The sequence below is a fragment of the Rhea pennata genome, chromosome 15 (genome assembly GCF_028389875.1).
Source record: "Rhea pennata isolate bPtePen1 chromosome 15, bPtePen1.pri, whole genome shotgun sequence".
Classification (NCBI taxonomy): Eukaryota; Metazoa; Chordata; class Aves; order Rheiformes; family Rheidae; genus Rhea; species Rhea pennata.
Window position 1 is genome coordinate 277358 of NC_084677.1, and position 13977 is coordinate 291334.

The 13977-nt window shown below is 46.5% G+C and overlaps 1 protein-coding gene across 6 annotated transcripts in view; it reads left to right on the forward strand.

Moving 5' to 3' along the window:
• CAPN15 (calpain 15) overlaps window positions 1-13977 on the forward strand; it is a 62859-nt gene that overhangs the window by 12609 nt on the left and 36273 nt on the right. For 4 of the 6 annotated variants that reach the window (XM_062588273.1, XM_062588272.1, XM_062588275.1 and 1 more), the window contains exon 2: window positions 5002-5321. The exons of 1 other annotated variant lie outside the window; for it this stretch is intronic. In XM_062588273.1, coding sequence (XP_062444257.1) covers window positions 5146-5321 — 176 coding nt within the window. In that variant the 5' untranslated portion in view covers window positions 5002-5145. Of the gene's footprint in view, window positions 1-4728; window positions 4841-5001; window positions 5322-13977 lie in introns of those variants that run through there. One more of the 6 variants, XM_062588274.1, reaches the window with a different exon arrangement.

Genomic DNA, 13977 nt, shown 5'->3' on the forward strand with positions numbered 1-13977 from the left:
TACCTTCCTACTCTTTCCTGCCAGAAGCTTTGAAAGGAACTGGAATTTGCTGACGCCCTCGTTTGCTGCTGAGAGTGCAGCAGAGTCATGCTGCTTTGTTCCTCACAGTGCTGGCTCAGTAGGTGAGGATAGGAAAGAAGGGCAGTAAAACTACGTTTCTTGTCACCAAGACACCAACATTGTGCAAGATACTTAACAACTAGGCATGGAGCATTCCATTTTACTTGGCTGTTTTACAGCAGGGATCCTACTTGGCAGTTGTGGGAGCTATGGAGCTCTCACTGGGTTGGCATCTCTGATTTTCAGTCTGTCCTACTACCCTTTGAGGTGAATATGTTATTGCTTGCCTGTTGCCTTTCCCCCTCATGAAAGAAGAGGAATTATCTTCCCTTCCTGCCCTAGTGTTTCTTCTTTTGTCAGGGTTCTCTCAGCATGGTGTATACAAATCATGCTGTGCTTCATGCCAGTTTATGGCATTGTACATCCTCAGGTCCTGCCACCCTGCCCTGCAGAGAGGAGCCTGTCTGTGTGTCACTATAAACATGAATGCTTGAGCTTCTTTTCCTTGTTCTGTTGACATGGCATATCATGAGGCCTCCTGCTGTGTTACCTTACCCATTCCCTGTGCGTTGTTCCCACCTGCCCTAATGGGCGTATTGGCCTCTTGTGATTGCCTGCCTCCTTCAGTGCTGGCTGGGGCTCTCCTGTTTGCCTGGTGGCATAGCAAAATTGGCACAGGGCTGAGGGTCTGCCCTGCCTTTAGGATGTATGCAGTATCTTCCTCCAACTTAAAGGCCCTGAGCCAACCACAGTTACTCTGGCTGTACCCACCTAACACAGAATGACTTTGTGCTCAAGAATATGAGAGTTATCCCCTGCAGTGCCCAGAAAGGCTGTTCTTGCCAGGGAGGTGTGTGGGAACTGAGAGTTCAGAGCTCTTCAGGAACCCTTGTTTCTCCTGGTAAGCAGCAGGTTGCATGTGGAGAAGAGTAGGGAGCTTTACCTTTGCTATGGTTGTGGGTATCAGGTCCCAGCCATCTGAGCCAGCCTTGCAGCCAGAATTCACATAGGAAGAGGAGGAAAGGATTGGTCCTTGTAGCTTCAATCTTAGAAGAAACCTTCTAAAAAACATGGCTTACTCTCAGCATAGCTTTAAGGGATACTTTTCGCCCAGGTACATGGGGTATCCTCTCCTGGGTCAGCTGCTGGCCCAGCACCTCAGACAAAAGCTGTCTGGTGTGTGGAGTGGCTGTGTTTTCATTCCCACATTCTCCTCAGGGCAAGGCGACTATCATTGGAAGGTGTGGAGGAATTACCAGAGTGATAAACTCTTGGCCTGGGGCTTGGAAAGCTGAGAACTAAGAGAGACTGGAAAACTCATGCAGGAGCTGAGCTGGTTTGTGCTACATGAGTGGATGAATAAAGGACAGTGTGTGGAGGGGAGTCGCATCATTTCAGGAGGAGGTCCTGCATATAGGACCAGCTGGGATGAATCTGTCTCACTGGTTTCCTCCATGGGCTGGAGCAGCTCCAGGAACCTCTATCTCTCCATCTTGCTATATACCAAAGAAAAGAGCTTGAAGTTGATCCTGTTGCCCCCTTTGAAACACCCAGTTATTCCCAGATACTTTGCCACACCTGAGCTAGGTCCCTTTCTTTTTGGAGCAGCAGGAGAGAAAGGAGTTTGAGCACACAGCCAAAACCTTCTGCAGTGCCAGGGGGAAGAATGAAGAACAGGGGTTGGACAGACCCAGGTCCCCAGCCCTGCCTCTCTGCTTTGCTTTACAGCAGTATGATAGAAGAGCTAGAGCCCAGGGGGTCAGCGCTGCTGATTGGTGTTGAGGAATAGGGTTATGCTGAAGGCATCAAGGTGACTGCTCTGCAGTTCTGGCAGCAGGAGGAATCTTCATGGGAAAATTTTGCCTTCCTGAACTTGTTTTAAGTGCCCACTACTTAGGGTGGTGGTGACACAAGACAGACCCTTCCCAAATTGTGTATAATGGATCAGAGTAAGTGAATATGAGCAACTTGGAAGTGAAAAGGTCAAATCCAGTTTTGTTTTAGAAGCAATATTCTGGGAGTAGTTAAACAGCATCAGTTGAAACCTGGTAATTATTGCAGCTGCAAATGTCAAAAAACCAAAAACCAAATGTAGCATCTCACCGAGGAACTTAACTTCACCCTTCCCAAGCCACCTCAGTTTGTTCACTTTGTCGCTCCCTCTCCTGTTTAGATAGATAGAAGCAGTGTTTCTTTATTAGGAGGAAAATCCTACTCCCTCCTGCCAAAGCAAAGGAGCCCCTGGCATTTTGCTCCCCTTCTTGTGACTGAAGTTTTCCCTGTTCAGCACAGGCTATGCGTCTGCAAGTCCTCTCTGGGGGCATCTTCCTATTCAGTGGGAGAGGTTCCTCAAAAATAAGGCTGAGCACTTCCAGAGAAGCTTACCTCTTCATAGCCTGCTTTAATTCACCCCTTACCTTGCTAGGGTGTCATTCTCATTCTTACCTTCACTTCTTGCATGCTCTTTACTTACATATTGTTGGCCAAAGGCATCTCCTGAATCCCCTGAATCAGCATGGCAAGTGGATACATGCTTTGCATTGAGCTGTAATGATGCCACTCCTTCTGTTTTCAAACTGACTCTCCCTCTCTCTGTCCTGTGCCAGTGTTCTCCCCTAAATATTGTTCACTGGGTGCCCTCGCCTGGCAGGAAAGGTGACCCTGGAGAAAAAGATTTACTGCTTTGCCCAGAGAAATCCGATTTCCTTCAGCAGTCACAGCCAAGCAGCCCACTTAGACCAGACAGTCTAGGAGATCACTACGACTTAGCTAGGTTATCCTGAACCTATTTATAGATCCCTTCCTGTTCCCAACTCCACCCACTGTGGAGTTTTACAACACAGTTTTAAAGTAGGATTCCTAGACTGTCTTCTTCCTGGAGCATATTTGCATTGAGCTGGCTGCTCAGACTCGCTAGTACAAATCGGCAGAAGATGCTAGCAACATGTTGGAAGCCAACAGTAACGCAGGCAGCAGGCATGTCTCTTGCCTGTTTTAGTGAGCTAAAACTGGTATTTCTGTCTTTAGGAGGAGGGAGCAAAATGCTCTGCTTTTCTAACTTTGGAGGCAGCTGAGGAAGTGGTCTCAAATCAGCCTGTGAGATTGCTTTATTTTGTAGCTTAGCTCTACTTTGGGAAAAATAGTTATTAACCTGACTAGCTTCCTACCTTCTCTTTAGCTCTGTTCATGGTGAACTGTATGTGGCTGTGTTTCTTCCTATCTCCCTTCTTTTTCCTTCTAGTAGATTCCAAGTCTTGAGATGAGAGTCAGAGTTCATTCTCTTGACAGACCTCTTGGTGGTATCCTCTGTTCCTTTGCTGCCGCTGTGCGGCATGGCTGTGGATATGGGGAAGCAGTTGAGGGCTGAGGCAGAAAGTCTTTCTAGGTGTGAGACAACTGATATCTCCAGTTAGACTTAAACTGATGATACTTGGAAATACTCTTCCCCTCACATTCCATTTAGCTAGGAAAATCTAATTTGTTACGAACTAACTGACAAGAAGTGAGAGGGGAAATGCCAGGGACCCGTTTTGGCTGGACCTTGCTGGTGGTCAGGAAGCAGAAACAAAGTGTGGAGGTATGCTGTCTTTATTACTGCTGATGCACAGCAGTCAGGCAGACTAATTATAGGGAGGAAATCTAGATGGGGAAAATAATGTTCTTGGGCATTTTTCTTTTTCCTTTTTCATCCAGGCTTTGCAAGTTACAGAGAAGAGACTGTGAAAGTGTTGTTAACCTTCTCCACGCACGTAATGCATACACATTCTAGTATTAAGCTCCTAGCAAAACTGTACCTTCTCCCTGAGCTCTAGCATTCCAGAGTCTGTTTTCTACCAAGGCCTTTCTTGATCCCTTAGAACAATCCTTGGATTGAAAAACTGTATTTTAGTAGTCCTTATTTCAGCCTTTTTTATGGCACCGAGTAGTTTCTTCACAAAGGTCTTTCTACAGTTCATTCATCTCTAAAAATCCTGGCGGATAATTGAATAATCTCAGCTGTGCTAATTTTTTCTTCCTTGTTTCTTCTTTTTTGCTCTGATAAATGTTCCTTTGATCTGTTCCTCCTGACATGCATCCAGATTGCCATGCCTTTTTGCTTTAAGAAAAGAGGTATATGTTTAAATTTTTAGAATACTAGAGGGCAAGAAATATTTCTGTAGTTTAATTTTGAGACTGCTTAAAGAAAAAATTCTAAAAGGTGGGAAAGAGACAGAGAGAAAAGGAAAAACAGTCAAAGCCCCAACCCTGCTGTTGAGAGGGAGGGAGATGCTGAGTATCAGCCAAAAATTGGCTTGAGCTGAAGTATTTCATTGCACTGTGCAAAACAGCTGCAGAAAACAGTCATGCAGATGCCCAGTCTCTGTGTGCAGCCTTACTGCTCTGTTGACAGGGAACAGGAAAAGACAGATATTTTATTTTACATACAAAAACCTAAAATTTCCTAACCTCAGACAAACTGTCAAATTATACTCCTCATCGCTGATGTAATTAAAATGCTGATGTGGCAGTTAGAGCCTGGAGCTTTCAGAATCACCTTTTTGTGCTTGTGATTCCCAAGGGCTTTTGGTTTAGGCTCTGGGTGAGACTTTTGTCCCCTTCTTGCTACTTGATGTGGTGTCAAGGGCTTTCTGTTGGGTGCTGGTGTGCTTTCCTCCAGCAGTCATGCAGTTTCCCTCCCACCTGAGCCTGGGAACTCCTGGCACTTAACAACCTGTTCCCCTGTACCACTCATCTTCAGGCAGCAAAACCTGGCTTCAGTAAAACAGTGCTTCCCATTCCAGTAAGTGCTGTGATGGGAATCCTGGTCAGAGCATGCATTAATAGACTTCTAAAACAGGAGGATTGATGCTTAAATCATACCTTATATTTCTCTCTTTTCTTTTTTCTCTCTCTCTCTCTCTTCCCCCCCCCCTTTCTCTTTATTTTTCAACTTTTGATCAGAACCGACCTTCCTTTCTGCAGTGTGTTGGGATCTTTACAGCAGCCCATGCTGCAGCGCCTCGCCTATTCCACTCGAACTGCCTGCACCGCTGGCTTGGACCTAACCTAGGATAAATCTCAGCGTGGCCTGGGTAGGGGGGAACCATGGGGAGCTCTGCCTCGTCGCTGGCTGCAGAGACGGAGTCGGACCATGGCTTCACTAGCCCACCCTACCCGGGGCACCCAGCTGTGAGCTGGTATAGGAGTAGTCACAGTGGCCCGGTTTGGGAAAGTGCCCTTATAACACGGCAGCATCAGCATTTACACCATCGGATGCGAAGGTAAGGAGGAGGGGAACCCTGCTTACCTCTCAGCTTGCATCCAGGGCAGTGCATTTGGGAGATAACTTGCTTTGAATCCTGTTGGTGCTGTGTCCTTTCATACAGAGGCTGAGTACTAATTTTTGTGAAATCTAGAGCTGAATTTCCACTGACTCAACTGAGGCCAGGCTACATGCTTTTTACAGGGCTGCTGATGTCTCCTGCAAATCAGACTGCAGGGCTTACCCCAGCTTTTCCTCACTCACCTGAATTGTGAAGCTGGCTGCCTGGGAATGGGATCTCAGTTACTTTGAGGAGTTTCCCATGCTTTTGTTGCTTATGGCTCTTCTTCTTTTTGACCTCCCAACTGATTGCTATAGAAGTATCAGATACGGAGAATTATCTCTCCAGGTTGGGTAGGGATAAGGAGCAAGAGTTTCTGAACTCGAGAGGGCAAGAGATACTGTTTTCATGCAAAAGCAGTGAAATGCTTTGAATGAAGATCCAGACAAACAAAACATACCAGGACAGAATTTCTCTGAAAAAGAACTCAGTGCTGCCTGTCCTCAGTGTCTCTCCCTCCTCAATGAAATCAGCACCTAAAACTGTGGCTCTCAGCCACTAGCTCTGCCCCTTCCCAAGAGCCACTTGCAGTGAAGAATCTTTTGTCTTATTAGAAGACTGTTGTCCTGCATTGAATCTCTGACAGGTTGAGAAATATGTCAAAAGCATCTAGCAATCCTCTGCCTGGGGGCTTTGCTGCAGAGGCTGCTATGTTTTTTGAAACAATATTTGAGCCTTTGTCTAATGCCTGCTTTATATAGATTCCCACATGGCTGGGGTTTTATACTTGCTTGAGTCTGTTTGTAGCCGCTAGCCTTTTAGGAGTAGCTGCTTGCTTTTGAGTGTCCCTGAGCTGTTGTGGCTTTCCCCTGAAGGTGTTAGCTGTGATGGTCATGCTATATCTGTTGTGTAGTCCTCATTTTCTTGACTCGCTGCTGCTCTTGGTCCCAGTGAGTCTGCTTTGTGGCATCTGGCATAAGATTCAGGGAGACTACAAGGAAAAAAAAACTCCTACTTTGCTCCTTTGCTGCCCTATCTTGGGTTTCCTTGTAGAGCTAGTAACAGTGTGAAACCAATTAGTTGTTATCTTTGCCCTCCGTTATGAGCTTGAGTTCCTAGCAATACCCAAGTGAGCTTTAAAAGGCTCTTTTGTGTAAGTCTCAAACATTATTTCTGTGTGTACCAGCCTCTGTGGCTGGCTCACAGTTCTTTTTGTTGGGTCTGTGCTGTTTAGGTTTGTCTTGTCTAGTCCAGAAGGATCTTGACCACAAAGCTGGGTCCTTCCTGCAGGGTTATTCCTTCTGGCCTGCTGCTTTTTCTCTATTGCCTTAGAAGCTTTGAGGGAAGGTGTGTGAAAACTCGCAACTAAATGCCCCTGGTGCACCTGTGCACAGCCAGTATGGAGGTTTAGGAGCTTCCAGTGCAGAACTGGTTCTCAACTAAAAAGATTATGCCTTTGTAGTCAGGTGTTTGTTAGCTTTTGTGTGCTGCTCTACTGTGCATAATTCAAAATCTGTGTCTTAAAGGAGCTTGAGAAACTGTGAGATCCTGACACATGGACATAAATTTCCTAAATGACCGGCCTTCATGGCAGAGCAGGATGTTGGGGCAAGAACAGGAACCACTGGTCTCTGTGTAGATAAAACCAATGTCCTGTTAGAAGAGGTGTGTTTTTTGATAATTATACATTTCCCCTGATAAAGGGAGAAGAGAATTCCTCTAAGTGCCTCGTGCTTTCTAGAGACAGGAAAATAGCTGGCTGTGGATCACCAAGGAACAGTTGTGCGGGAAGAACACATTTTAGGCAGTGATTATGGAACTGGGTTCAAAAGACCTGGTGAAAACAGCCAGCCTGTCAGGCATCAGAGTACCCACAGTTCCCATGGTGAGACTGATGAAGCAGAGTGAAGAAGCAACAGCCAATTGGTATCCAGAGAGGAACAAATAAATATGTTCTTTTTAAAAATAAGTAAATAAATAGACCAAGTCAGAGCAGATAGCTCAGCCTCTGAACATCCACATCCCTGGAGTCCTATAGTGCAGGAAGGAAGTGGAGTACTGAGGAGTCAATTGGAAGCTGGTCAGGAGATCTGGGATAGGCTTTGCTTTTCCTGTTGATTTCCTGTCTCTGCCCATAGCCATCTTTGAGCTGATAACGCTTCAGCCCCTGTAGACATATGCAGAGCCAAGCCTGCTCTGGTCTGTCTAATGCTTTGGGATGAACACAGACCTTCTTTGACAGGAAGATAAGGACGCCAAGTACTTCATGAGTGACTTTTCTCTGTACTACCCAGAGGAATGGTAGGGGCACAACCCTCATGGTGGGTTGCAAACGGGAAGAAATCGGTGCTGTCTGGCTTTCAGGATTTTAAAGGCAGGGAGGAAACAGATACAGAGTCTTAAGAGATGGATCCTGTTGCCTGGGTGAGGCTAGTAATCTGGAGTAGCACTTCTGATGAAGATAGATCGAGGGTGGGGGAAGGACATGAGGAAGAAGAGGAAAGGCCTTAATGACAGTAGCTTGAGACTTTTTTTGACACCCACATTTGGGTCCCTGTTTCCTCCTGGGCCAGGCTGCACAGTCTCCTTTTATGTGTCAGAGTCCCATCTCTTTAAAGTGAGTATGCACCTGCCTTTCACCATGTGCTGGGAGGACATAGCTGGAAAGACTAAAGGTACTGTGCATTAATGCATGTTAGTGAAGGGAAGCTTATTGCTGAAATCTGGGCTTAGGGGAAAGATTTTATTTTTAAATATATCTTTGGTAAGTATGTGTGCATTACAGGCAAATTCTGGCTTAGCTCGAAGTCCCCAGGGACTGTTCTGGCTTGTATGCTTAAAGGTGTTGAGCCTGGGCTGTCCTTGGATCAGTATTCAGTGGAGCTGGCAGATGCAGAACGGCAGAGCTTACTGACTAGCCACTACAAACTAAAACCTTCATCAAGCTGAGAGCAACAAGGCAGGGTGTCACAAGACACAAGGTGGTAGAACATAACCTTGTCCCTGCTACTGCAATCAAATTACTTGGGAGCTGTGTGTTGGTCACAGCTGGAAGTGGTGATGGCAACTCTCAAGTGTGTATCCTTCTATACCTATCAAGGTATTAGGAGGGCATTAGGGCACTGGAATGCCTTCTAGATGAGATTTAAGGGAGTGTTTCTTCTGTTCACCTATCTTCATTCCCCATCATTCATAAAGAGTGGCAATAGGCTTCTGTCTTGGTGAAATTCTTGATGGTTTTCTTCAACATAACCCTGTTTCCTGCCTGACCTGTTACGTTGCTGTTGGCTGTGAACCTTTCAATGTGGTGTGTCCCAGAACTGGGTACATACTAGCGCAGGCTAGCACTTCAGACACCGCATGGAAGGGCTTATAACACTGAGAATTGTTTGAATTTGCTCCATTCAGTAGACACACTTTGGGGAAAGTCTTATGAGATCCATGTGGCTGAATTTGAGTGTATCTGACCATCATTCTGTTTAGTTGGAAGCACTCTGAGCACCTTCTTCTCACAAAGAGTCTGCAGTTTCCGAGGTGTTGGAAACCCTCAGCATTCTGCAAAGGCTTCGCATTTTTCAATAAAAGCCTCTTCAAAATGAAATACAGTTTGATACTAACAACTGTGGTAGCAGGGCAGGAACAGATAGTGTTTTGTTTTTTTTTTTTGTTTGTTTGTTTTTTTTAATCTGTTTTAATACTAAAAATGTATGAATCTCACAACTTTGAGAGAAGAATGAGAGGACTTGCTTTTATTGTTGGCGACTGGTAGGAGGGCACTTGCTGTATACCTCCCAGGAGCAGCAGCTCTGCTGCTCCCCAGAAGCACCACTGAATTCTGTAGAGAAACCTGGAGTGAGGCATCCAGGTGTTTGAGAAGCTCATGGCTTAAATATATGTAAAGAAACCAATCAAAACTGCTGGGTTAATGTCACATAATCCTGTCTTGGGGTTTTTGAGCCTTCGTGAAGAATGTGAGGATGTTAATAAGGGGATGCTGAAATACTGATGAATGGCAAGAAGCCATATGGAGGGGGAGTGCAGTGGTTTGCAGCTCCTCCCCACCGTCTTGGCTTGTGGCATTTCACCTCTGAGTTGAGGTACAAGCAGAACTGGCATCTAGAGGACGTATTTCCTGTTGGGAAAACTGAGGCCCAGAGGAGAAGTGAGATATGTGGGACTGGGGAGAAAAGCTAGTGATATAGCATGAGAGTACTCTGCAGAATTCCCCTGCTTGTATTTTCTGTTATGAGATCACAGATCAATGCTTCAGCCTCAAGAGACTGATTGCGTCAGAGGACTAGTATTCTGCTCTTTAGAATACATTTACATGGACAGAGCTGTGGTTTGGGCTGTGGGTCAGGGCAGGCAGTTCCTAGGTTTTAATTAGGTGCCTGGTTGGTTTGGGGCCTGCTCGGGGACTTGATTTTGCACCTTACGGGGGTTAAACCTGCCTGTCGTTTGCCTGTGTTTACTCTCCCCGTGACAGCAGTGTTTCAACCCATTAGTCATCTCAGTTTTTATTCCCTCTCCTCTATTTACCCCTTGAACTCCTGTCTTCTTATTCTCAGACTCTTAGGAACAGCTCAAAAACATCAGGCACAGTAATCATTGAGAAGCTGATTTGAGGATTTTACAGTATATTCTCAAAGCTTGTGGAACTGTTCCAATACAAAGCTAACCAAATCCACCTCTACGGGCACAAACATGCTGCATATCCTTACAGTGACTGGTAAACTACTTCCAAGCTTCTGGGCAAGGAACAGAGATCTATGGTTTCGGGAAAACTGAAGATAACTAAAATCTGATCTGACTATATCGATGGAAGAGGGACAAGGAGAAAAGTGGGACCACTCTGCTAAACCACAGGGGTGTTAGCATCTACTGCAACATTCTTGCCTGTTCATCAAGCTGGAGTGGAGCTCACGTTCCCCAGGCGCTGCAGGGAGATAGAGGTGCCCCTGTGCAGGTTGTCCTCCCTATGGAGGAGCTGCAGCATCAAAGTTCAGCTGGGATTTTGTAGAGTAATGATATTGCCGGTTGTCACGAATACCTGCTTGATAAGAGCATTGGGCTTGTAACTGTTTGCTTGCCAGTTCTTGCTGAAGTATGTGTCAGCTGGAAGAATGTCTTGTCCAGGGAAGTGGGCAATGCAGAAGAGTTGGCAATGTTACATATTATACTCTTTCATCAGCCTGAGGGTTCTAGTCCTGCCCATCCACTCTCCATGCTGACTGCTTCATCAGTCCACTCACTCACTCACAAAGGCTCTTAGTTGTTTAAATTGAGGCTATTTATAGCTCTGGAGCTTTGCAGAACTTGGAGGATGGCACCGAGTAGTGGAGATTGAAGTTCTTGGTATCTTCCTGAACAGAAATTGTCCCCTGCAGTACCAGGGCAAATTACCCTTTCTTCTCCCCCTCCTAAGCCTCCTGACTGTCCCTGCTTTGCTCTGGGTTGGCAGCACTTCTCATAGCCCTCCAGACCTCAGCTTCTCTGATGCTTTGGCTGGGCTGTTCCTTGGAAAATGGGTGAAGACATCTATTTTCTTTTTTTTTTTCCTGACTTTGAGCACCCTTGTGAGGGCAGTGGATGTCAGATATTTATATTCCCAGGCTGAAAGCCAGCACAGGAATGCAGGAGCAATTCCTTATCTTCATTTCTCCACAGCAAGTGGAGATAACAAGGCTGTCCTGCCTGCTTATCCTCTCCAAAGAGGGGCAGAAACCAGGGCAAGGAGTCAGAGCTTGTGTGCTAAGCTCTTACCCAGCAGGGTTGGCTAAAGTTTGAACAGAAACACCTGAACTCCTTGCCTGGAGCATTGTTTTCACGCCACGGAGAGCACAGCAGACTAATCCCTTAAATAGTGCCAGCATTGCAGCATGAGAACTGTACTTTTACCTGGGTTCAGGGCACTCCTGATTCTGCAGTAACTGAGCACTCATGTTCCAGGTACGTAGATACAGATCCTTCTCCAAATGCAGGGTAATTTTGCTTTGACCTGGTGCTTGTCTTGCTGCATCTGGCCTTGGCTATGCCTTGATCCATGGTCATATCCTCTTCATCTCTTTTGGGGAAGGGATTCTGGAGATGCAATCTTGCTGTGAACAAAACAGGTCGCTTGTACTGTGGCAAGGTGTGGTAGAAGGACTGGTAGAATGCTTTGGTTTTGCATTTAGAGCAGTGTGTTTCCAAATGCAGATGTATGGGGGAGGGAAACATGGATAGGTTTCTTTGTTTTGTTTTTTAGGAACAGAGAAGAATAAGAGGAGGAAGAGCAGGGATTTTTCCAGAAGAACCCTTCTGCGTTTGTCTCTTGACTTTTTTGCTGCAGAGATGGAAGCCAGGTCCAGTGTTTCTTGGCAATCCTTTTGGCCTCCCTGAAAAGTGTTGTGTATGTGGCCCAGAGCTGTGAAGTGGTCTCAGTCTTCCAGAAGAGTCTGATGGCTGAATCTGATAACAGCAGGAAGCTCAGGGTCCTGGCTGAGCTGTTACAAAGAAGAGGACATAGGAAAGAAAGATTTTTTCTTTTTTTTTGGAGGAGGTGGTGATATTTATTTTTCTCCCATAGTCACATTAGAAAGCTAGAGTGGAAACCACAAACCTGTCCTCTCAGCTCTGTGTAATATCTATCCTGGAGGGAGATGGACCTCATTCTTGTGCTGTTGTAGGCTAATGAGAGGGAGATGAGGGTAAGGAGAAAAGCCTCATGCTTTCTGCCGGTGGATCAGGCAGGAAGCTCCCATCCCCTCTGAGGAGTTCAGCACTGCCAGGTAGCCAGCCATTTTCTGTGTGTGTTCTGAAGCTCCTTGCTTTCTTCCAGAAATGTCAGGTACTGGTTGCTGCGAAAGGCAAGGTGCTGGATTTGCTGAACCTATAACTTAATCCAGTTTGATGCTAGTGGGTCTGGGCTCTGACTAAAATGATTGGAAAGAACATACACAGAGCTACAGTCTCCCTTCCCTCTCCCTTACCCCTCCACCCCTGCTACAAGCTTTTGGCCCCAAACTTGCCATGGCATTGAAAGGCTGTGTTGATCCCATCTCTGCTGGAGGCTGGTGCTCATGCACGGAGGAGTTGGAAGTGAGCGTGTACTGAATGAACGGTCTGCAAGCCTTTGTCTCCTCAGATGAGACAGTCATAGAATCATAGAATCAGTAAGGTTGGAAGGGACCTCTGGAGATCCTCTAGTCCAACCCCCCTGCTCAAGCAGGGTCATCTAGAGCATATTAGACAGGATCACATCCAGGCGGGGTTTGAATCTCTCCAGAGAAGGAGATTCAACAACCTCTCTGGGCAACCTGTTCCAGTGCTCCGTCACTCTCACAGTGAAGAAATTCCCCCTCATATTCAGGTGGAACTTTCTGTGGTTCATTTTGTGCCCGTTGCCTCTTGTCCTATCGCATGGGACAACTAAGAAGAGTTTGTCTGCATCCCCCGACACCCTTCCTTCAGGTACTTATACACATTGATAAGATTCCCCCCCTCAGTCTTCTCTTCCCCAGGCTAAAGAGGCCCAGCTCTCGCAGCCATTCCTCATAGGGAACGGCTCCAGTCCTCTGATGATGTTTGTAGGCCTACGCTGGACTCTTTCCAGTAACTCCATGTCTCTCTTGTCCTGGAGAGCCCAGAACTGGACGCAGTACTCGAGATGAGGCCTCCCCAGGGCTGAGTAGAGGGGCAGGATCACCTCCCTCGACCTGATGGCAACACTCTTCCTAATGCACCCCAGGAGACCATTGGCCTTTCTGGCCACAAGGGCACATTGCTGACTCGTGGTCAATTTGTCATCTACCAGGTCTCCCAGGGCCTTCTCTGCAGAGCTGCTTTCCAGCAGATCAGCCCCCAGCCTGTACTGGTGCCTAGGGTTATTTCTCCCTAGGTGCAGATCTCTGCACTTGCGCTTGTTGAACCTCATGAGGTTTCTCTCCACCCAACTCTCCAGCCTCTCCAGGTCTCTCTGAAAGCCAGGGTGCCAAGCAGCACAGTCCTCCAGGCACCCCACTGCGGGGGCACCATCCCTGGATGGACTCGAACCACCAACCTTTCAGTTAACAGCTGAACGCACTGCCTGTTGCACCACAGAGACCCTCTGAGTGCAGTGCTATTGTGAATAGAAGGACTGTTATTCTAGGGACACAGGAAGAAATTGCAGAAGAAAGATAAATTTGATGCTATTTGAATTTGGCAGGCTTGGGGCTGCATAATTAATCATGCATCTGTCTCTTCCTGCCCAGGGGTCCCCAACCTGGCCAAGTAGCTATACCTTATCAACGTCCTTCCATGTACTGTACAGATTCTCTTCAAACTCCCTTGGACTGTTTGAATTGAGTAACTTCCTATGCTTCTAGCCCTGCAGCACCTGCCTTTCCTCTTTGACTTGCACTGGCAAAGCATGGATAATGCAGCTGACAAACTGTGCCAGCCAGCCCATCAAATAGTACATCCATGCCAGCAAAGATCGCTGAATCCTGGGGAGAGGCAGGTGCTGAAGGTGACTGTGAGAACATGAAGAACCTATCTGAAAAGGAGGAAACTGCTTACAGTTACAGGGTTACAGGGTTACAGATGATATTTATGAAGCTACAGCAGGACATTAAAACCACAAGAAAACTTG